The sequence below is a fragment of the Trichechus manatus genome, unplaced genomic scaffold (assembly GCF_000243295.1).
Source record: "Trichechus manatus latirostris isolate Lorelei unplaced genomic scaffold, TriManLat1.0 scaffold00096, whole genome shotgun sequence".
Classification (NCBI taxonomy): domain Eukaryota; kingdom Metazoa; phylum Chordata; class Mammalia; order Sirenia; family Trichechidae; genus Trichechus; species Trichechus manatus.
Window position 1 is genome coordinate 6,951,013 of NW_004444032.1, and position 23,213 is coordinate 6,974,225.

Genomic DNA, 23,213 nt, shown 5'->3' on the forward strand with positions numbered 1-23,213 from the left:
ATGATTTCTAGTTGTGAATTTATTTTGGCATTTTGTTCCTGTATTATTTTCCTGAATTCTTCCAATTTTTTTGTCTGTATTTTCCATGAATTTGTCTGCCTTTTCCATGAATTTGTCTATTTTTTCCTCATTTTTGTCTGCTTTTTGCTTCAACTTTTGGATAGCTCTGAATATTAGAGAATTTGAATTCCCTATCAGGTAGTCTAGTGCCTTTTCTTCTACTGGAAAGTCATCTGCTGTTTTATTTTGGATGCCTACTGGAACCATCCTGTCCTGTTTTTGTAAATGTTTTGATATTGTCAGCTGTCTTTGGGGCATTTGGTAGTTATTTTCCTTGTTTATTGATTGTAGATTTGTTTGTTTCATCTGCTATTTTGTTTTATTTGGCTATGTCTGAGCAGGCAGGCTGTGTGTTCTTTGTTGTTTGCTCATCTGTGGGCACGGTACTTTTCGCCTCCTTCTCCAATTGGCTGGGTCAGTTGTCTCAGATACCGTACATCAGGGCAGGTCTAGCTGTAGAGGAGTTGCTGAGATGGGTTGTTTGTGGCACGTACTACAGCCAACAGGGCGGGCTGGGAATCAGTGCAGGGGTTCCAGTAGGCTGTGCCTGTGCTGCTTGGGAGTGTGATGTTCAGTGCACAGTGCAAGTAGGCAGGATGGAGCAGGGAGAGTGTGATGTGTGGAGCTAAGATGGATATGTGAAAGAGGAGAGAGAGGAGAGAGGAATAGCAGCTAAAAACATACAAACAAACAAAAAAGTACTAAGGGAGCTTGCCATTGGAGTGGAGAGATGAGAGACTGAGAAATGGAGAAAAACAAAAACGAGAAGAAGAAAAGAAAAAAAAGAATAAATAAAAATTACAAAGGAAAAAGAAAAGCTCCCAGGGATCCTACCGGTGCAGCTGTGAGGTCTGGGGAAGTTGCTCCCAGGCCGTGAGGTACAGTCTGGCTAGAAGGGGTAGAGGTGTTACTCAGCGCCAGGTATTCAGGAGACAGGAAGAGAAGGTAAGTATAGCAAAATGAGAAACTGAGTAATGAAGAAAGACAAAAAGTGAAAAAGAGAGAAGAAAACAAATCAAACAGATAAAAAAAAGAACAAGAAAACCCCCATAAAAACAGGAAAAAAAAAAACCAAGAAACAAGAAATGCCTTCAGGGATCCCTCTGCGCACCTGTGCAAACAGAGGGGGTAGGTTCCAAGCCGCGCAGTACTGCCCGGCTAGAATGGGCTGCCAGTTCGTGAAAAGAAAAAGAAAACAAACAATTCAAAACCAACAAACAAAAAGCCCCGGGATCCTGCCAGCATGGCTGCACGGGCCGGGAAGCAGTTTCACATTTGAGCAGCATTTCACAGCCTTTCAGGAAGACGCTAAGGTGGTGCGCAGAGCCAGGTATTTGAGAGAAAGGAGGGAGAGGTAGTGAGAGGCATGGAAGAAATCAAAAGAAGTGGAAAAAAGCAACACCAGCAGCCAACAAATGGCACTCAGGGAGCCGGCCAGTGCAGGCAGGTGGAATCCAAGCAGCGCTGGGGTAAAGCTTGTGCTTCCTGGCCAAGAGACTGTCGACTCAGGAAGCAGAGGAGGCCAAGTGGGGGTGAAGAAGGGTGGGGGGTGGGAAAGCATATATCGCTGATTACCAGTTGTTCTGTCTCCTGCTGGAAGCTCCATGAAGCTGCTTTCCCATACGCCCTGTTCACCCATCTCCAATAGGAGTCCAAGATGGTGGGTCCGTGCCACATTAGCTGATAGGGGACCTCTGCATGTATCTCTCCTCACTCTCTGTTCTCTGTCAGTTTCTTTTTCCATTTGGTGCTTGGCTAAGTTCTTTATCTCTTCATTTGATGCTTAGGATTTCAGGATTGCCATTTTCTCTGTTTGACTCAGTTTTTCGGATCTTTGCTGTGGAGGGATGGCGTGGTGCTTCTGTCTATAGCGCCATGTTGCCCAGAAGAGGCCAGTCATTAATTTTTTAATGAATGAACTGAAGCAACCTATCAGAGAAGGCCTACTTCTCACAATCTTAACTTGCATTTTGCTATGTTTATTTTAGGATTCTGGGTTTTGGTGTATATCCTCTGCCGTGCTACTTTGACTTTAGGAATCATAAGCATTTAACTACATTACTGAGATGTACACTGAAAATTAAGTCTATTGAATCCATGACAAAGATAGGCATAATGCCTACCATGTGTGCTGCCATTTTTTCTTTCTGCTGCTGGTACAAATTACCCTCTTCCAGAGTCCAGACAAGGGAGAGAAGCTTCTCTGTTCCTAGGACAACTACTGTCAGTCAAGTGGTAAAGAAGGGATTTTTTTCCCCCCATTCCAGACCTGGACCATTCACAGACCAGCTTTCTGCAATCTTTAGGTTTCAGAGATAATCTCAATTTAGGCAGATCTCAGCCACAAAGGAACACTTACGAAAAGAGCCCAAGACCTGAAACATGATGGGCTTATGAATAAATATGCCCCTGTTGACAGGAGATGTCTTTAAAAGAACAGCCTTTTCTTATGAAAGTCACAAGTGTGGAAACACAAGACACATTGTTTCAAAGAGATAGAGAATGGTAACTCAGGAGTAAGAAGAGATTGTATTGGAAGTGGCAGCAAACAGCCCACACTAAAATGGAGAATAAAGCAGGGAATGAAGGGATGTGACCAAACAGCTTTTCTGAGAGTCCAAACAGCCCTGGAGATCCCTGTTATCCCAGGGGTATCACAAAGCTACACATTAGTGGTGAATAACATATGTCAACTGAGGGACCATGAACCAATAAACTTTCTCTGGGAAGTGTGGTTAGTATTTGAGAACATTTCTATCCAGTCTAATGTGATCTCACTGATTAAACCATAGTATTATTTGAGATCATGTTTTTGAGAAAGTTGTCTTGGTAATGCTAAAAATCAGGAGTTAATCGTTACCGGTGATTTTTTAAATACTACCACCTCTCCCTTCCCCACCAAAAACAAAACAAAAAAACCCATAAAGTCATGAAAAGATGAGGGGTGTTTCTCCTTCACATTCCATAAAAAATTTTAGTAGCATCGTGCCTGATGTTTTTAATGGTGCTTTCAAGCCAGAGAACACTGCTGTGTGGAAAACTCAGCTAGGCAAAACAATTCATATCTCAACGACCCAGGTATTCAAATTTTACTGTATTGGTACATTAAAAACTATTTTGAAAAAAAATTCTCTCACAAGAAAAAATATTTAATTATTATATTTGCCAAGAATGTCTGAATTACTTATAATAATGATGCCTTTGTTTAAACTATATACTGCACTATTGCATGAAAATTGAAAGACCTATTTCTCCTCTTATCCTGAGCATTGTGAGAAGTTGGTAGTATACCTTTGAAAATCACCTCTTTCAGATTTCTGCAGTGTCTTATCTTCTACTGGAGATGGATTATTATAGTTTTCTACTCAGTATTTCAACTAGGTTCTTGCTGGAATAAAGGACTCTTGAACCACCTTTAGAAGAATAAGTAGGAGTTAGTTGAGCACAGAATAGGACTAGGGGAAGAACATTTTGACTGAGACGACAGCATGTGGAAAGGCATGAAGGCAAGAGAGTGCTGTTCATTCAAAAAGCTGCAGATAATTCAGGCTAGAACGTAGGATTAGGAGATGACCAATTCTGTGTAGCTTCAAAATACAAAAATCTAGAATTAATAGGTAAAAGTTAATAGGAAATTCATAGGAATAGCTTAATGATAATTTGTAGGTTTTCAAAATGAAATGGACACCCCAAGATCAAGTGACATTTACCCTGGGAATGCAAGACTGATTAAATATTCAAAAATCAATCAATGTAATCTACCGTATTAACAGTGTAAAGAAGAAAAACACATGATTATATCAATAAATGGAAAAAAGAAGCTTTTGGCAAAATACAGTATCCTCTCATGATAAAAACTCTGAGCAAACTAGAAATGGAGGGAACTTCCTCAACCTGATAGAGCATCTACGGATAACCTAAGGCTAACAACATACTCCGTGGTGAAAAGACTGAATGCATTCTCTTAAGATCGGGAACAAGGCAAGGATATCCACTTTCACCACTCCTATTCAGCATAGTACTAAAAGTCTTAGCACATTAGGGTAAGAAATGAAAATAAAAAGCATATGGATCATAAAGGAAAAATAAAACTCAGTTCATACACAGCAAGAAAAATGTGTCTTAAAAAGTTATTCAGTTCATTTCAGTAGTTTTGAGCAAAACATACAGAGCAGTCCAAGGAATTCAAAAAGCTTTCATAGTAGAAAAGGAAAAGCTTAACAAGAAATTTCCTTATCAGGCCAGTGAGTTTCACATGACTTTTTATTGCCGCTGTACTATATAAAGTAAATTCACTTTAAAGGAACCTCTTGTTTCTAACTAGTTTATTGTTCAACATATTACATAGTTCAGCTTTCACTTTGAGTAAATTTCAAACTGTTTAAAATATAATTTTTGTTTTCATATTTGTAAAATACAATTTCACTATAAGAGTTATTTATTATATATTTTTTAACTTATATTTTGCAGGATGGAGGTTTGCTTCTAAATAACCCTTCAGCATTAGCAATGCATGAGTGTAAATGTCTTTGGCCAGACGTCCCATTACAGTGCATCGTATCCTTGGGCACTGGACGTTATGAGAGTGATGTGAGAAACACTGTGATGCACACAAGCTTGAAAACCAAACTGTCTCATGTTATCAACAGTGCTACAGATACAGAAGGTTAGTCTGTTTGTTTGTTTACTATCTTAAAGCACTTCAGCTTCTAGAATTTGGTTTTTGGTAGAATATGCTGATCATAACTTTAAAAGAGTACATGTCATGCCTATATTGTGGATTTAGGAAGCACAGGGGAGCCTCTCTTTTCTTGTTTTCCTTTCTTCTCACCCATTTCTCGTTAAGTCACTTTAGAGTAGAGACTGTTCTCCATCTGGGAGCTAGTGCTATCTTTAACTACTTACAGTTGGAGAAGTATCTAAAATAGGGATAGCACAAAGGCTTGAAGACTCAAGACAGTAACAGGGAAAAGCAACAAAAGGACTTGTGTTGGTTTGGATATACACATGGTAACAGTGAGAATTAGCATGCTTATGGAAGCAAACTGGAATTAGAATAAATCTTTACTTATACTCTTGCCCCCTCTATAGTCTCCATACAAAGCCCAAAGTAATCCTTTTAAAATGTAAATTAAATCATGCCTTTCCCCTGCTGGAAGCCCTCTAGGCTTACCATCACCCTTAGAACAAAATCCAAAAGCCTCAGATACTGTGTCTAGCCACACCTTAATTCTTGCTGTTCCTCAGACTTGCTAAGCATTCTTCTACCTCAAGGCCTCTGCAGTTGCTATACCCTTCATTTGTAAGGCTCTTCTTCCAGTACATAGTTGACCCATTCCCTTACTTTATTCAGGTTTCTGTTCAAATGTTACTTCTTTACTTTAAATGCAATTTAAAGGCACCACATCTTTTTAAAACAAAAGTAATAATAATATATTGTGAGATTTATATTATATGTTGAAATGTATGGCAGTGATAGCACAAAGGATAGGAAGGTAGAAATAGAAGTATCTTGTTGTATTTGAAGGTAGATTGTGATAAGTTAAAGATGTATATTACAAGCTCTATAGAGCAACCACTAAGTGAAAAGGGAGAGGGGGGCATAACTAATAAGCCAATAATGGAGATAAAATGGAATGCAAAAAATAATTTAAAAAAAAAATCCAAAAGATGGCAGAAATAAGAAAACAAAGAGCAAGTGGGAAAAAAGAGGGAAAAAAAAGCAAGATGGCAAATTTAAACTCAATCGTTTTGATAATCACATTAAAAGCAAGTAATGTAAACACTCCAGATAGAAAGCAGTGTTCATCAGGCCATAAAAGCAAGACCCAGCTATATGCTAGTTTATAAGAAACCTACTTAAACTATAAAAGTACAGATAGGCTAAAAGTAAAAGAATATAAATATGAATTTTAAAAAAAAGCTGGTGTGGCCATATTAATAACAGACAAAGTAGAATTCAGAGAAAAGAATATTATTGTCAATAAAGAGACATTTCATAATGATAGAGAATATAGCAGTCCCAATCCACATGATAATAGAGCTTCAATATGCATAAAGCAAAAACTTACAGAAAAAATGAAGAATAGGCAAATCCATAATTATAATAGGAAATTTCAGCACCCCTCTCTCAGTAATTTATAGGACAAATAGAAAATCTGTAAGGATATGAAGACTTGAACAAACACCATCAACCAACTTAGCCAAATTAACATTTATAGAACATTCCATCTGACAACAGCAGAATATATATTCTTTCCAAGTGCACATAGAACAGTTGCCAAGATAGACCATATTGTGTGATATAAAACAAGTGTCAGTAAACTCAGAATGATTGAAAATTATACAAACTAAGTTCTCTGAGCACAACAGAATGAAATTAAAAATAATTAACAGAAAGATAGCTAGGAGATTCTCAAATATTTGAAAATTAAACAACACAATTCTAAATAATCCTTGGGTCAAAGAAGAAATTACAAGAGAAATTTTTAAAATATCTGGAACTGAATGAAAATAAAAATACAACATATCAAAATTTGTGGTACATAGTAAAAGCAGTAATTAGAAATTTATAACATTAAACACATATTAGAAGTCTGTGTCTTAAATCAATGACCTAAGCTTCCACCCTATAGAAAAAGAAGAGCAAATTAAACCCAAAGCAAGCAGAAGAGGTGAAATAATAAAGATAAGAACAGAAATCAATGAAATAGAAAACAGAAAAACAATAGGAAAAAACTAATGAAACTAAAAGCTGATTCCTTAAACTCAATAAAATTGATGAACTTGTAGCAAACCATTCAAGAAATAAAAGAGAGAAGACAAATTACCAATATCAGGTATGAGAGGACAATTACCACAGATCCTAAGGACATTAAAAGGCTAAAAAGGGGGTATTATGAATAGCTTTATGCCAATAAACGGGACAAATTAGATGAAATGGACAAATTCCTTAAAAGACAAACTGCCAGCACTTACTCAAAAAAGCTAAGAAATAGAGAACCTAAATAGCTCTATACCAGTTAAAGGAATTAAATTTGTAGTTAAAAAACTTTCATGTAGAGAGATCTCCAGATCCAGATGACTTTACTGGTGAATTCTGCCAAACACTTAGGGGAAAATAATACTGATTCCACACATAAACACTTCCAAAAAACAGAAAAGATGAGACTGCATCCTAGCTCATTCTATAAGGCCAGCATTACCCTTATAGTAAAACCAGACAAAAACATTATAAAAATGAGAAGACTATCAACCATTATTCCCAATTAATATACTTGCAGAAATCCTTAAAAATAAATTAATAAATTGAATTTGGGAACCTACAAAAAGGATAATACAATATGACCAAGTAGAATTCATCCAGGAATAAGAGGTTGGTTTAACAATAAGAAATCAATGATAATGATAAATCCAGTCAGCATCTAATCTCTAAAATCTACAAGATACTGCAAAACCTCAACAACAAAAACACAAATAACCCAGTTAAAAAATGGGCAAAGGATATGAACAGGCACTTCGCCAAAGAAGATATTCAGGCGGCTAACGGACACATGAAGAAATGCTCACAATCATTAGCCATTAGAGAAATGCAGATCAAAACTACAGTGAGATATCATCTCACCCCAACAAGGCTAGCATTAATCCAAAAAACACAAAATAATCAATGTTGGAGAGGTTGTGGAGAGACTGGAACACTTACACACTTGGTGGGAATGTAAAATGGTACAACCACTTTGGAAATCAATTTGGCACTTCCTTAAAAAGCTAGAAATAGAAGTACCATGTGATCCAGCAATCCCACTGCTTGGAATATATCCTAGAGAAATAAGAGCCGTCACATGAATAGATATATGCACACTCATGTTCATTGCAGCACTGTTCACAATAGCAAAAAGATGGAAATAACCTAGGTGCCCATCAGCGGAAGAATGGATAAACAAATTATGGTATAGCCACACAATGGAATACTATGCAACGATAAAGAACAATGATGAAGCTGTGAAACATCTTATAAAATGGAGGAATCTGGAGGACATTATGCTCAGTGAATTTAGTCAGTCACAGAAGGACAAATATTGCATAAGACCGCTATTATAAAAATTCAAGAAAAGGTTTAAACACAGAAGAAAACATTCTTTGATGGTTACAAGGGTGGGGAGGGTGGCTGAAGGTTATTTACTAACTAGATAGTAGATAAGAATTATTTTAGGTGAAGGGAAGGACAGCACACAGTACAGGAGAAGTCAGCACAACTGGGCTAAACCAAAGCTAAGAAGTTTCCTAGATACAGTCAAACACTTTGAGGGACACAGTAGCAGGGGTGGGGGTCTGGGAACCATGCTTTCAGAGGACATCTAGGTCAATTGGCATAACAAAGTTTATTAAGAAAACATTCTGCGTCTACTTTGGTAAGTGGCATCTAGGGTCTTAAAAGCTTGCAAGCAGCCATCTAAGATGCATCAATTGGTCCCAACCACCTGGAGTAAAGGAGAGTGAAGAACACCAAAGACACAAGGAAAGTAATAGCCCAAGAAATAGAAAGGGCCACATAAACCAGAGACTTCATCAGCCTGAGACCAGAAGAACTAGATGGTGCCTGGCTACCACCAATGACCGCCCTGACAGGGAACACAACAGAGAGTCCCTGATGGAGCAGGAGAAAGGTGAGGTGCAGAACTCAAATTCTAGTAAAAAGACCAGACTTAATGGTCTGACTGAGACTGGAGGAACCCTGGAAAGCATGGCCCCCAGATTCTCTATAAGCCCAGATCTAAAATAATTTCCAAGGCTAACTGTTCAGACAGGGATTGGACTGGACTGTGGGACATAAAATGGTATTCGTGAAGAGTATGTTTCTTAGCTCAAGTAGATACATGAGACTAAATGGGCAGCTTCTGTCCAGAGGTGAGATGAGAAGATAGGGTTAGGAGCTGGTTGAGTGAACATGGGAAATCAGGGCTGGAAAGGAGGAGTGTGCTGTCACAGTATAGGGACAGCAATTAGGGTCACATAACAATGTATATATAAATTTTTGTATAAGAGACTAACTTGAAATATAAACTTTCACTAAACTGCAACAATAAACAAAAATAAAGAAATCAATGATAAAAAGAGCATCTTCAAAAACAAACGAACTAGAGCTAGTATCATGCATAATGGTGAAAGACTGAATGGTTTCCACTTAAGATCAGAAACAGAGTAAGATGTCTGCTGTCACCACTTCCAGACGAGATTGTACTGGAGGTCCTTTTGTGCGGAAAGACAATAAAAGTAAATTAAAGGCATATAGATTAGAAAGGAAGAAGTAAAACTATTTATAGACAACAGTGGTGCTTTATGTTGACAGTCCTAAGGAATCTAAGAAAAAGCTAACTAGGACTGATGAGCTTAGCAAATTGAAGAATGCAAAGTCAGCACACAAAAATCAGTTGTATTTTTTACATACCATCAGTGAACAATTGAAAATTGAAATTATATGTGTGTACGTGTGTGTGTAAAACCCTATGGAAAACCAGTTGCCATTGAGTTGGTCCGACTCATGGTTGACCCCACGTGTGTCAGAGTAGAACTGTGCTCCATAGGGTTTTCAATGGCTGATTTTTTGGAAGTAGATTGCCAGGCTTTTCTTCCAGGGTGCCTCTGGGTGGATTCAAACCACCAACCTTTTAAGTTAGTAGCTGAGCACATTAACTGTTTGCACCACCCAGGGACCCTGAAAACCCTATGGAACACACTTCTTCTGTGACACACAGGTTTGCCATGAGTCAGAATCAACTGGACAGCAACTGATATCTATGTGGCAGATTATATACTTAAAATTAGTGACTTTTTAAAAATATAAATTATACCTCAATAAAGTTGATCCCCCAAAAATTAAAAACAAAAAAAGTTGGGGAGCCATGTCACCAGTGCAGACAGTATGACCAAAAGCATGGTCATACTAAGGTAGCAGAATTATATGAAGTATTTTGTAGTAGTATTCATTATTATTGATTCCTTACTCATACTGTTAATTAGTTTGAGTGATGAAGTAATCAAGACTTTGTAATTTGCCCCCCAAAAAGATAATTTTAAATAAAGATAAAATTAATAGATCATTGCAGAATAACTCAATTTTCTTATCCACCTCATCCCCTTTTTTGTTTGTTTTAACAGAAGTCCATATAATGCTTGATGGTTTATTACCTCCTAACACCTACTTTAGATTCAATCCTGTAATGTGTGAAAACATACCTCTAGATGAAAGTCGAAATGAAAAGCTAGATCAGCTGCAGTTGGAAGGGTTGAAGTACATAGAAAGAAATGAAGAAAAAATGAAAAAAGCTGCAAAAATATTAAGTCAAGAAAAAACAACTCTACAGAAAATTAATGATTGGATAAAACTGAAATCCGACATGTATGAAGGCCTTCCATTCTTTTCAAAATTGTGACAAATATATGCATGTGCTCTCATGAATGAAAACGTGCTCCCAGAAGATCAGTTAAGAAATTGTGGGATTCAGCATGAGTTACCTCTGAAATACTTATGAATTATGGGGAATCCTGGGAAAAGATGGTGCTTGGACCAGCTTCCACAGTCCAGCGGGTATGCTTGGTTACAGAGTGCTTATGGGAATTAGATTTTTATGATATTAATAGTTCCCTGAGCTTTAGGAATCCTACTGTTGTGCTAGTTAGTTTTAGTAGATATTAGTGTTACATTGTTTGATGTTTAAAAATTTATTAATATATATGCCAAACAATAAACTGAAAACTATCATACTATATTTGGTATTTTTGCTTTACTCACCATAATCATGTGGTTTTATTTGATCATTGATTTTCTGTGGAAAAGTTAATATCTTCTCAAATTTACATTACTTACATTTTCACTATCTACGTTCTGCAGTCCACATGCTGCCTCTTACTGCCATGTCATCTACAAAAATGCATAAAAATGGAATTTTCTCTATCGGAGTACTTTTACATTTGAGATATGAAAGAACCAGATTCACTTTTCTATTCAAAATTTGCTTATTTCAACGTTGTTTGGTTTTAAAAAAATACGTAAAGTTCCAAACCCACCACTTTTTCTCCTGGAATGTCAAGATGATAGTGCATGTTAACATTTCTGGGTCTAGCTCTAGCTCATCATTCACTGTTATAAAAGCGTTGGGATTTACTGAGAAAGTGTTCCTAGCATTAACAAAAATAAAATGTGGAAATCTTTTGTTAAAAGGCTAATGTGTTTTTTTAAAAATTATAGTTCATAATGTAACTCCCCATTTATTTGTGGCATTCGTATACACCTGTCAGCAGTATAATTAAAAGAAAATGTTGGGCTTATTTTACCTCATTAACTCCTTTAACCTGCATTTCACAGAGGTTAATACTTAATGCATCAACCTGAATCATTATTCATACCGACCAAATTCATCTTCGTTTTGTTATCTCTCCGTTTGTCATGTAAATGCTTACATCATGTTTAGATTTATCAGGAAAAATGAAGACAAAAGGCCCTTTTATTTATAGTTTCATATAAACTAAAGCTATAAACCCTGTTGCCCAAATTGTTGTAAACTCCTTTGCGATGTTGATCCATAGAGACAGTGAGGTATGGTTCAGAGTGTGCTGGAAGTTGTTGGAGAGTCTAGATGCTATTCCTGGCTCCGCTGCAAAGTCCTATGTTTGTGATCTTGAGGAAGGTGGGCAGCCTCTCTGGGCTTCAGGTATTTCATTTGTAAAACAAGGAAAGCTAGCTCTCACATTTTACTTCTCTTTTATGGCAACCCAAAAGGTACATTCTGCAAATGTACAAAAAAAAAACTGAATGAAAGAGATGTGAAAATGAAGAGTCCTATACAGGTAAAATATCTGCCCTTTTCAAAGAAACAGAGGAAAAACACTATTTTTTAAACAAAATGTAATTCTCTAACTTACCATTTATATAAAAAATATATAGAATAAGAATTATTTTGATGCTCAGGCCTTGAGTGTCTCAGAATTTTTATTTCTATAATAAATAGTATACTGGCAGTATTTCAGTTCCATTTTTGCTGCAGATATTGTTGTTTATTAAAAATAGTACCTCAGATGGAGTCGTCCCTAGAGGCACACAGGCTGGATGGGATTTCCTCAAGTAGGTGGTGAGAGCTGGTCCAGGTTATAATTACACTGGGTACTTCTTCCCCTCCCACACCACGTTTTTCTAGGAGAAAGTAGATGTCAAAAGAATCTTGAGAGGGAAGGAAGTCAGAAAAGGTCAGCGTTCAGTCTGAGGGGATAGAGGGAAATCTTACAACTCTGTTTCCCTTTGGGCTTCATCAATCCCAGCAGCTAATGGCAGCCGCCTTCCCTTTTCACCTACTACAGAGCTGCCAATCACTGAAGTAGCTAGGAGCCCTGAAGTTCAAAAAGCTCGAAATTTTACCTAATCTACTGTGTCCCAGAGATAGTTCTCATCATATTTGACTATTTCACATGCATCAGTGCCAGTAATGTGACTAAAAACATAGACTGTAACATCCAAATTACAGTGTTTAGACACATTGTAAGTAAATATGAAGCTATTAATGATTTCTAAAGAAATTGTAAAATAGTCCTTTCATTCAGTCCACAGCTATATATATTTATATTCAGCTAGAACAGTGTTATAAATGTAAGAAAAATGCAAATAATTGGAAATCAGAATATTCCTAAGTATTGTTTGTAATAAAGCAAATTCCAACCACAATAAAATATTTGTGAAATTTACATAAGATCACTCTTGTCCTAACATGATACAGTTCATCTGTTTACAGCTGATGTTAACTCTCTGCCCCCTTTTTTAAACTTGGTCCATAGTTTTCTTCTTCAACAGTATAGTACACAAGCGTACTTAGGCCAGCCTTAAACCACATAGCATGGTGTAAGTACGTGCCCACATCCCCATTCCTGTTTCTTCAGCTCTTTCTCTCCAGTAAGATACACCCAGTTGTGTGGTGCACCAGTTTCTAAGCTTGTCCCCATTTGTACTTGAAGCTGATTATCTGAGGAACTGCGTACTTCACCTGAGATAACCCTCACTTTATAATGAAGCTAGTACTTTGTATAAAAGTAGAGTGGATTTCTTTTCAGGAAGGAACAGAAGTAGAGAACACTCTTCTTAAAGAAGAAGAGCACTTGCTATCAGGGTAGGTTATGGATTCTCCTTTTTATTACAGCTCACTTTGAGTAAATAAAGTTGATTAAATTGTGGTTCCACTATACATTAAGGGAAATTTTATAGCTATTGTAGTAGGGAAAGACAAATGTGTTTTGCCAAGTACTTTCATATCTATGGAGGAAACATGAATATTTTTATGATTGCTAATAGCTAATGTCTAACACTTATATGCCAAGCACAATACTAAATATATTTGGTCCCTTATCTCACATCTTGTAATACGCCTGTGCAGGCATTATTACTCCCGTTTTCCAGCTAAGGAAACCAAGGCTTATAGAAAGTTAAATAATAGTGAAATGAAGACAGTTACAAACATTTTTAACCTTCATTTTCATCTCTTCAGTTAACCGGGTTCAAAAGCTCATTTTTCATTGTACAAACATTTATACTGCCATCTTTATTCCAGAACTGGGACTCCACCCTTTGTTGTTGTTGTTCTTAGATGCCCTTGAGTCAGTTCCGACTCAAAGTGACCCAGTGTACAACAGAATGAAACACTGCTTGGTCCTGTGCCATCCTCATGATCATTGTTACACTTAAGCCCATTGTGGCCACTGCGTCAGTCCATCTCACTGAGGGTCATCCTCTTTGTCACTGACCCTCTACCAAGCATGATGCCCTTCTGCAGGGACTGGTCCCTCCTAATAACATGTCCAAAGTGTGTGAGACCAATCCCACCATCCTTGCTTCTAAGGAGCATTCTGGCTGTACTTCTAAGACAGATTAATTTGTTCTTCTGGCAGCTTATGGTATATTCAATATTCTTTGTGAACACCGTATTTCAAAGGCATCAATTATTCTTTGGTCTTCCTTATTCAATATCCTGCTTTCATATGTATATGAGGCAATTGAAAACACGATGACTTGGGTCAGGCACACCTTAGTCCTTAAAGTGACATCTTTGCTTTTTAACACTTAAAAGATTTTTTGCAGCAGATTTTCCCAATGCAGTGGGTCATTTGATTTCTTGATTGTTGCTTCCATAGGCGTTGATTGTGGATCCAAGCAAAATGAAATCCTAGGACAGCTTCCGTCTTTTCTCTGTGTATCATGATGTTTCTTCTTGGTCCAGTTGTATTTTCATTTTCTTTATGTTGAGATGTAATCCATACTGAAGGCTGTGGTCTTTGATCTTCATCAGTAAGTGCTGCAAGTCCTCTTCACTTTCAGCAAGCAAGGTTGTGTTAGCTGCATAACGCAGGTTGTTAATGAGTCTTGCTTCAATCCTGATGCCACGTTCTTCTTCAAATAGTCCAGCTTCTCGATTATTTGCTCAGCATATAGATTGAATAAGTATCATGAAAGGATACAACCCTGAGACACACCTGTCCTGATTTTAAACCACGCAGTATCCCCTTGTTCTCTTTGAATGACTGCCTCTTGGTCTACGTACAGGTTCCTCATGAGCACAATTAAGTGTTATGGAATTCCCATTCTTCGCAATGTTATCCATAATTTGTTATGTTCCACAGAGTCAAATGGCCTTTGCATAGTCAATGAAACACAAGTAGACATCTTTCTGGTATTCTCTGCTTTCATCCAAGATCCATCTGACATCAGCAATGATATCCCTATTTCCACGTCATCTTCTGAATCCAGCTTGAATTTCTGGCAGTTCCCTGTCAGTGTACTGCTGCACCCGCTTTTGAATGATCTTCAGCAAAGTTATACTTGTGTGTGATACTAATGATATTTGATAATTTTCACATTCTGTTGGATCACCTTTCTTTGGAATGGGCACAAATACAGTTCTTTTCCAGTTGGTTGGCCAGGTAGGCGTCTTCCAAATTTCTTGGCATAGACAAATGAGCACCTCTAGTGCCACCTTCATCTGATCTGTTTGTTGAAATATCTTAATTGGTATTCTGTCAATTCCTAGAGCCTAGTTTTTTGCCAGTGCCTTCAGTGCAGCTTGGACTTCTTCCTTCACATTACACATATTTATCAATTTCTATGTTCCCTTGAGTTTTTTTTTTTTTAACAGCTCTATTGAGATATAATTTCCATTCCAAAAAAGTCATCCATAATAACTACAATTTAGTCATTTTTATTAACTTTATGTTGTCATTAGGTGCCGTCAAGCTGACTCCGACTCGTAGCAACCCTAGGTACAACTGAACGGAACACTGCCCAGTCCTGAGCCAGCCTCATAATCGTTGTTAAGTTTGAGCCCATTTTTGCAGCCACCATGTCAGTCCATCTCATTGAGGGTTTCCTTTTTCGCTGACCCTCTACTTTACTAAGCATGATGTCCTTTTCCAGGCACTGGTCCCTCCTGATAACATGTCCAAAGTATATGAGATGAAGTCTCACCATCCTTGCTTCTAAGGAGCATTCTGGCTGTACTTCTTCCAAGACAAATTTGTTCGTTCTTTTGACAGTCCATGGTATATTCAATCTTAATTTTATAGAGTTGTGCAACCATTACTACAATCCAGTTTTAGAGCAATTCCGTCATCCCAAAAATTTCCCCCATGCCCATATGCAGTCAATCATCCATCCCCAGCCCCAGAAACCACTGATCTGCTTTCTGTCTGTATAGGTTTCCATTTCTGGATACTTCCTATAAATGGAATCATACAATAGTTTTTTCAGTAATCATGTTATTGAGGTTCTTCCATGTTGTAGCATGTATCAGTAGTGGGTTCCTTTTTATTGTATGGATATGACACGTTTTGTTTATCCATTCACAAGTTGATAAGTGTTTGAATTGATTTCCATATTTGCCTGTTATGAAAAGTGTTATTATGAAATTCATGTACAAGTCTTTGTGTGGACATAACATTTTCATTTATCTTCATTAAATACCTGAAAGTGAATTGCTGGGTCATATCATATAGTTTAAGTTTGGAGCCCTGGTGGCATAGTGGTTAAGAGCTTGGCTGCTAACCAAAAGGTCTGCAGTCCAAATCTACCAGCTGCTCCTTGGAAACCCTGTGGGGCAGTCCTTCTCTATCCTAGAGGACTGCTATGAGTTGGAATCGACTCAACAGCAACAGGTTTATAGTAAGTTTATGTTTAACTTTTAAAGAAACTGTCAGATAGTTTTCCAAAGTGTCTGTACCATTTTACATTGCCATCAGCCGTGTACGAAGTTTTATTTTCTTCACATCCTCTCCAGCCTGGATATCATTTGTCTTTTTTATTATAGCTATCCAGTGAATATGTAATGATATTTCATTTTGGTTTTAATTTGCATTGCTCTAATGGCTACTGATGTTGAGCCTCTTTTCATGTTCTATTAGCTATTAGTGTATCTTCTTTTGTGAAATGTCTATTCAAATCTTTTGCTCATTTTTAAATTGGCTCATTTGTCATCTTATTATTGGGTTACAAGAGTTCCTTATATATTCTGGGTACAATTATTTTACCGGAAATATGGTTTGCCAACATTTTCTCCCAGTCTGTGACTTATCTTCTCATGATGTCCTTTAAAGTGTGTGAGTTTTTAATTTCGATGAAGATCAATTTATCAGTTTGTCTTTTTATGGATCATGCTTTCGTTGTAGTATTTAAGAACAAATATTTTTTCCCTATGTTTTCTTCTAGCAATTTTACAGTTTTAGCTCTTACATTTAGGTTTATGATTTGATTTAATTTTTTGTATATATAAAGTAAGTGTTGAAATTTTTTTTTTTCACATACGATTATCCATTGTTGAAATGGCTATCTGATTTGTTGAAAAGAATATCTTTTCACCACTTAATTACCTTTGCACTTTTGCCAAAAATTGGTTGCCCTTATACTGGGTAAGAGATTGGCTCCTAACCAAAAGGTCAGCATTTCGAATCCACCAGCTGCTCCTTAGAAACCCTGTGGGGCAGTTCTACTCTGCCCCATAGGGTCACTATGAGTCAGAATCCACTCAATGGTGATAGGTAATGGGTGGATATATTTCTGAGTCTATTTCTGGACTCTATTCTGTTCCATTGATCTGTATTTTTATCGTTAGACATTATACTGTCTTAGTGTAACTTCATGATAAGTTTTGAAACCAGGCAGTATAATTCTTCCAACTTTTTCTTTTTCAAAATTGTTTTGGCTCATCTAGTACTTGTACATTTCCAAATAAATTTTATAATCAGCCTATCAATTTCCATTTAAAAAAAAAAACCCACTGGAATTCTGATAGGGATTGAGTTGAACCTATATATCAGTTTTAGATAACTGATAAATTAACAATATTGAGTCTTTCCATGGTGCCTTTGGAAGCATACAAATTTTGAAGCATATGATGAACATGGATGATCTCCATTTATTTAGGTCTTTCAAAATTTTTTCTCATCAGTGTTTGTAGTTTTCCAGTATATGAGTCTTGCACTTCTTTTGTCAAATTTATTTCTAAGTAGTTTATTCATTTAGACCTATTGTGAATAGAGTTGTTTTTTATATTTAATTTTCTAATTGTTTGTTACTACTATGTAGAAATGGAGAGCCTGTCATTTCCTTGCTACATTCAGTTTATCACAAGCGTCATCATATATATAATGCTTACAACTCTGGCAATTCCATGATCTCAGTCTTGTGTATTATCAATTAGTAAAGTCACAATGACCCAATCCATGAAGTATGGACAGGGTGCTGCAGATTGTGAAAGATCATTGCAGTTATGTCAGGGGTCTTCCTGGTAATGCATGACTGTGATAATTCTGGGTTATTTATATCTTTGGGCAGTAAGCAACTATTCTAAATTGTTGAATTCTAATTGTGCAACAATATGTATTAAATATCACGTTTACATCACTATGTTATTTTGACATGGGGTATTCAAATGTCTAGATATTTTATTCATTTAGGAGAAAAATCAGGTCTTGGATTCTGAGTATTTTATTGTTTGAGGCCTTCAGTAACTGAAGAATTGATGAATATCCGTTTAACATGTTCTCTTACCTTATTCTCACCTACAATGTTTTGAATTTATGTCTGATTAAATATATTGAATTTAAATATATTCAGATATTCAAATTGAAATATAAAGGACCATCTAGATCAGTGAAAACATGAATTACAGACTACTGTAGAAAAGAACAGCATACTGGGTGTTTGATACATTTGTTAGATTAAGAATTTAGGAAATTAGAAAACATCCTTTCCTTGTTTTCATATTTGTTCATTGTGGATTCTGTGTTTGATACATAATTAATGAAACAACATTTTGCCATAGACTGAGCAATTGTCAACCATCAAGGGTAGAAGTCACTGAACTGTATATATTTAAAACAGGAGTTGGCGATGTATTTAAAATGCGCGATAAATAAACATGACAGCTCATCTCGGGCTTTGTGAATTTATGAAAAGGCACACTTTCTTAATTTTCCTTTAGCAGTTAGCAGTATAACAAATCAGACTTTTCTACTAGCAGAAATTGCCATTTGCATTATGTTTTAGTCAATTCTGAGGCCGCCCTAACTTACATTGTTTCTTCCAAAGTACAGTTTTTCTCACAAATTCTTGGTCCTTGTAAGTGACAACTGTTAAATGCGTAGAGTTCCACTTCCTTACCCCTTTATGTCTAGCAGCCAGCAGCTAACATTTAAGTGCTTCTTGATTACCAGGAACTGGGCTAAGCAGGTTACAAGTATTAGCACACTTAATCCTCAAGGAAGCCTATGAGGTGGATATCATGCTTATCCCTTTCTTAGAAAGGAATAGCACAGCTAGTAAGTGGTAGAGCTAGGACCAACTCATTCTCTTAACCACAACTCTTTCTGTCCCTCTTCCCAGAATGTCCTGTCCTGGAATGTTGTAAAGTGACTTCAAATCTAGTTTACTGAGCTTGAGACGGTAAAATCTGGGGTTTAAATGGTGAAGAAATGTACTGATTTCAATAATTGTCATCTCAATCTTCATGACCTCAAAATTGTTTTTTTGAAAAGGAAAATAATTCCAACATCAAATTTTGAGAATACTGTCTTTATTTCTTTATTTAACACAGTGATTAAACAAAATAGGAATGGTGTTACTCATCTCTCCAGAGGTGTTTGGAAGTCGGAAGCTGGGAGGGGAGGGAGAAGATTGTCTGGGGGAACTACTGGCATTTAGTACTCCAAGAGCCAGAGAGGCAAATATTTTGCAAGACGTGGGATACAGGATAAACCCACTGCCTTCAGGTCAGTTCCAACTCATAGCAACCCTCTAGGACAGAGTAGAACTGCCCCATAGGCTTTTCAAAGCTGTAATCTTTATGGAAGCAGACTGCCACATCTTTCTTCCATGCAACAGGAGTTAGCAGCTGAGAGCTTAACCACTGTGCCATCAGGGCTCTTTAGGATACAGGATAGCCCCTCACAGTGAATAACTCTCTCACCCAAAATGCCAACATTGCCCCCTTTCAGTAACTCTGGACTTTTTATCCACAGAACACAAATAATTCATTACCCTCAAGAAATTGAGGGTATACTCTACCCAGAAGTAGGGTACATAAACCATTTGTAAAATTCCATTCTGGGTCCATCCCAACAGGAATTTTTTTTTTTTTTTTTTTTTTGCATTCATTGCTCCTTGTTCTTCCTTTTTTGCCAAGTTTAAATACAACTGAACTGTTCACTTAATCTCAGTTTTTGGAGCAAATCTGTGGCAGTTACTCTTTCATGGCTAGGAAATAGGAAGGAGGGGAGGTGTCACATTAAAAATAGTTTGTTCTGTTCCTGGCAGGAGCTATGTGTCATCCAAAAAAGATTCATAGACTACAGATGTCCCTTGACTAAACTACTACCATGCTCTGGTCCAAGGTTTGATGACTGGGTCTCTCTCAGAAGTCACACTGATTGCTTTGTTCATTATAACCTTTATTCAAGTGATACAAATGGATTAAAATTCATCACACCATAGATATGCATTATGAGTTTGGCTAATTAGTTTGTTAAAAGAAAAAAATATCGACTAATGTTGACTTGCATTTATGATAAAAATATTTAACTTAATACAGACTGATCCCTTACCTCTAACCAGTATCAATCGTGAGATGTATTTTAAAGATTTCAGTCTGATTGAGTATGGACAGATTTAAAAATATCAAAATTCAAACCCATTGCTGTTGAGTGGATTCCGACTCTGTAGCAACCCTATGAACAGATTAAATGGTAGAAAATGGTCAAAGGTTCTAGTAACAGATGTAGGTAATCTTTATTGCCATTTAATCTTCGTAATAATCTTAGGAGGTAGGTACTATCATTATCCTTATTTTATGGTATCATTGAGGTAACATATTTACATATCTAATGATCATGGTGATTTTAAGGAAAGTCTTGTATTTCTTGACTGCTATGAAGTCAGGGAGCCCTGGTGGTGCAGTGGTTAAGAGCTTGACTGCTAATCAAAAGGTTGGCAGTTCGAATCCACGAGCCACTCCTTGAAAACCCTATGGGGCAGTTCTACTCTGTCTATAGGGTCGCTATGAGTCAGAATTAACTCAATAGCAACGAGTTTTGGTATGTACCTTTTCCCCAAGAGAAGCAAATAGCCTTCTCATTATCAATGGGGAATTATAGATCATAGTATGAACATGGAAACCCTGGTGGTGTAGTGATTAAGACCTACAGCTGCTAACCAAAAGATCCAGCAGTTCGAATCTACCAGGCGCTCCTTGGAAACCCTATGGGGCAGTTCTACTCTGTCCTATAGAAGTGTTATGAGTCAGAATCGACTCCATGGCAATCGGTTTGTTTTTTTGTTTTTAGTATGAACATGAGTGTATAGCAGATTTGCTAAATTAACATATCTAAAATAAATACTGTAATATCCTTTCAGATATTTTATTCTAATTTCAGGACAAATAATCTTCAACATATTTAAACGCCTGTATTTAGGCAAATTTTCAAAGATCAAACTATGATGAATGTGCCCATCTCATAGAAGAATAAAATAGTATGCTAACAAATGCTACTTGTGAGCCCTGGTGGCACAATGGTTAAGTGCTCAACTGCTAACTGAAAGGTTGGTGGTTTGAACCTACCCAGCAACACCATGGGAGAAAGACCTGGTGATCTGCCTCTGTAACGACAAAAAAAAAAAAAAAGAAAACCCGGCTTGCTGCCATCAAGTCAATCCTGACTCCTAGTCAGCAGAACTGCCTCACTGGATTTCCAAGGAGTGGCTGGTGGACTCAAACTGCTGATCTCTTGGGTGGCTGATTAGCAGCCAAGCTCTTAACCACTGTGCCACCAGGGCTCCTCCACAAAGATTATAGCCTAGAAGACCCTATTGGGCAGTTCTACTCTGTCACCTGGGGTTTGACTATGCATCAGAATCAATTTGACAGCACCCAACAACAACAACAGCACTCTTTCTTATATTACATACTACTTCTGATGATGACTGTAAAAAACAAAAGTTAACATCAAATTATCTGAGAAGAAAGGAACACTATTATCAACTTGTATAAATTTTATTGCATTATATTTCCAACACACTGTGGTCCAAAAAAGTATTTAAGGTGCATTTTAAGTAAATCAACTATCCAAAAAACAACTGGGAATGCAATTAAAAATAACCCATACCTGCAACAACAGAAAGGAATACAAAAAAGCGGGAAAAAAGGTCATGAAATGTTCGATGTCAAGATACATGTCTTTGTGATTCACTATATGAATTTTGTAAAACGAAATGTCTTTCATTTTAAAAAAGTGTTCAAGGGTAACAAACACAGTCATTGTGCTTTTTTTGTTTGTGGTGACATAGGAACACTTTAAGGAATTCTTTATCAAAAGTCTCAACTTGAAAAGGTTAAACAAGAACAATGTAATTTATACCTCTCTCTGCCTTTTAGATTTGGTCTTAATAAAAACAAGTTTTTGTTTGTTTGTTTTTTTAATAATACCTGTAGAATTAAGAGCCATTTAAAACTACATTTTTTTTTCTATTTGTCATTAACACCACATTTCTGCGAATTGCAGGTGCTGTTATTTTGCTAATTTTGAATAAAAACATGTCTCGTATCAGGATACAATTAATCCATACACATTTAAACATGCCCTTAAGCAGTGATTTCCTATGTTGAATTATGTGAAAAATGCCCAACGCTGACACACAAAAACTACAGAAGTAGTGGAACTTTAGACTGTACTTTAGTATATAATGCAAATACGTGTTAATACATGCATATAGAATATAACAAGGAAATATATGCTTCAGAGATTTTGATGACATTTAGATAGTATAGAATTTTGTAATTATAGGCTTATATTATTTTCATTTTTTGAGCATGGGGAATTGGCTATGTCCTGATCTTCAGACACAGCGTCCCGTATGTCGGCAATGTTGTTGTTGTTAGGTGCTGTTGGGATTGCAACTCATAGCGACCCCATGTGACAGAGTAGAACTGCTCCATAGGGTTTTCATGGCTGTAATCTTTATGGAAGCAGATCACCAGGTCTTTCTCCCATGGAGCTGCTGGGTAGGTTCGGACTGCCAACCTTTCACTTAGCAGCCAAGTGCTTTACCATTGTGCCACCAGGGCTCCTTGTGTCATCAGTGGTGTGTGGAAAAACACTGCTACATTCAGTTTATCACAAGCATCATCATCAATTCAAATAGGAACAGAGTTTAACTCCAACACTCTTTAGAGTAATTTAATTTTCACAGCTATTTTTTTTAATGTCTCTCGTATCAACCAGAAGGTAAACACTGAAATCATTTGAAAACTTCTGTAAAAGTCATGATTTCCAAAAAGACAATTATTATTTTTTTATTGTACTTTAGATGAAGGTTTACAGAACAAATAGTTTCTCATTAAACGGTCGGTACACATATTGTTTTATGACATTGGTTAACAACCCCATGACATGTCAACACTCTCCCTTCTCGACCTTACATGACCTTTTTTATTTTTTTTGGTGAAAATATACATAGCCAAAGATACACCATTTCAAATATTTCTACATGTACAGTTCAGTGACATCGATTACATTCTTCCAGTTGTGCTGCTATTCTCACTATCCTTTTCCAAATTATTCCATCACCATTATCT

General features: G+C 36.8%; 1 protein-coding gene across 5 annotated transcripts in view; it reads left to right on the forward strand.

Annotated features, from left to right (window-relative positions):
- PNPLA8 (patatin like phospholipase domain containing 8) overlaps nucleotides 1-23,213 on the forward strand; it is a 74,767-nt gene that overhangs the window by 44,722 nt on the left and 6,832 nt on the right. For 4 of the 5 annotated variants that reach the window (XM_012557356.2, XM_023737040.1, XM_023737039.1 and 1 more), the window contains 2 exons: nucleotides 4,531-4,726; nucleotides 10,219-11,868. In XM_012557356.2, the coding sequence (XP_012412810.1) occupies nucleotides 4,531-4,726; nucleotides 10,219-10,493 (471 nt within the window). In that variant the 3' untranslated portion in view covers nucleotides 10,494-11,868. Of the gene's footprint in view, nucleotides 1-4,530; nucleotides 4,727-10,218; nucleotides 11,869-23,213 lie in introns of those variants that run through there. The other variant, XM_023737042.1, reaches the window with a different exon arrangement.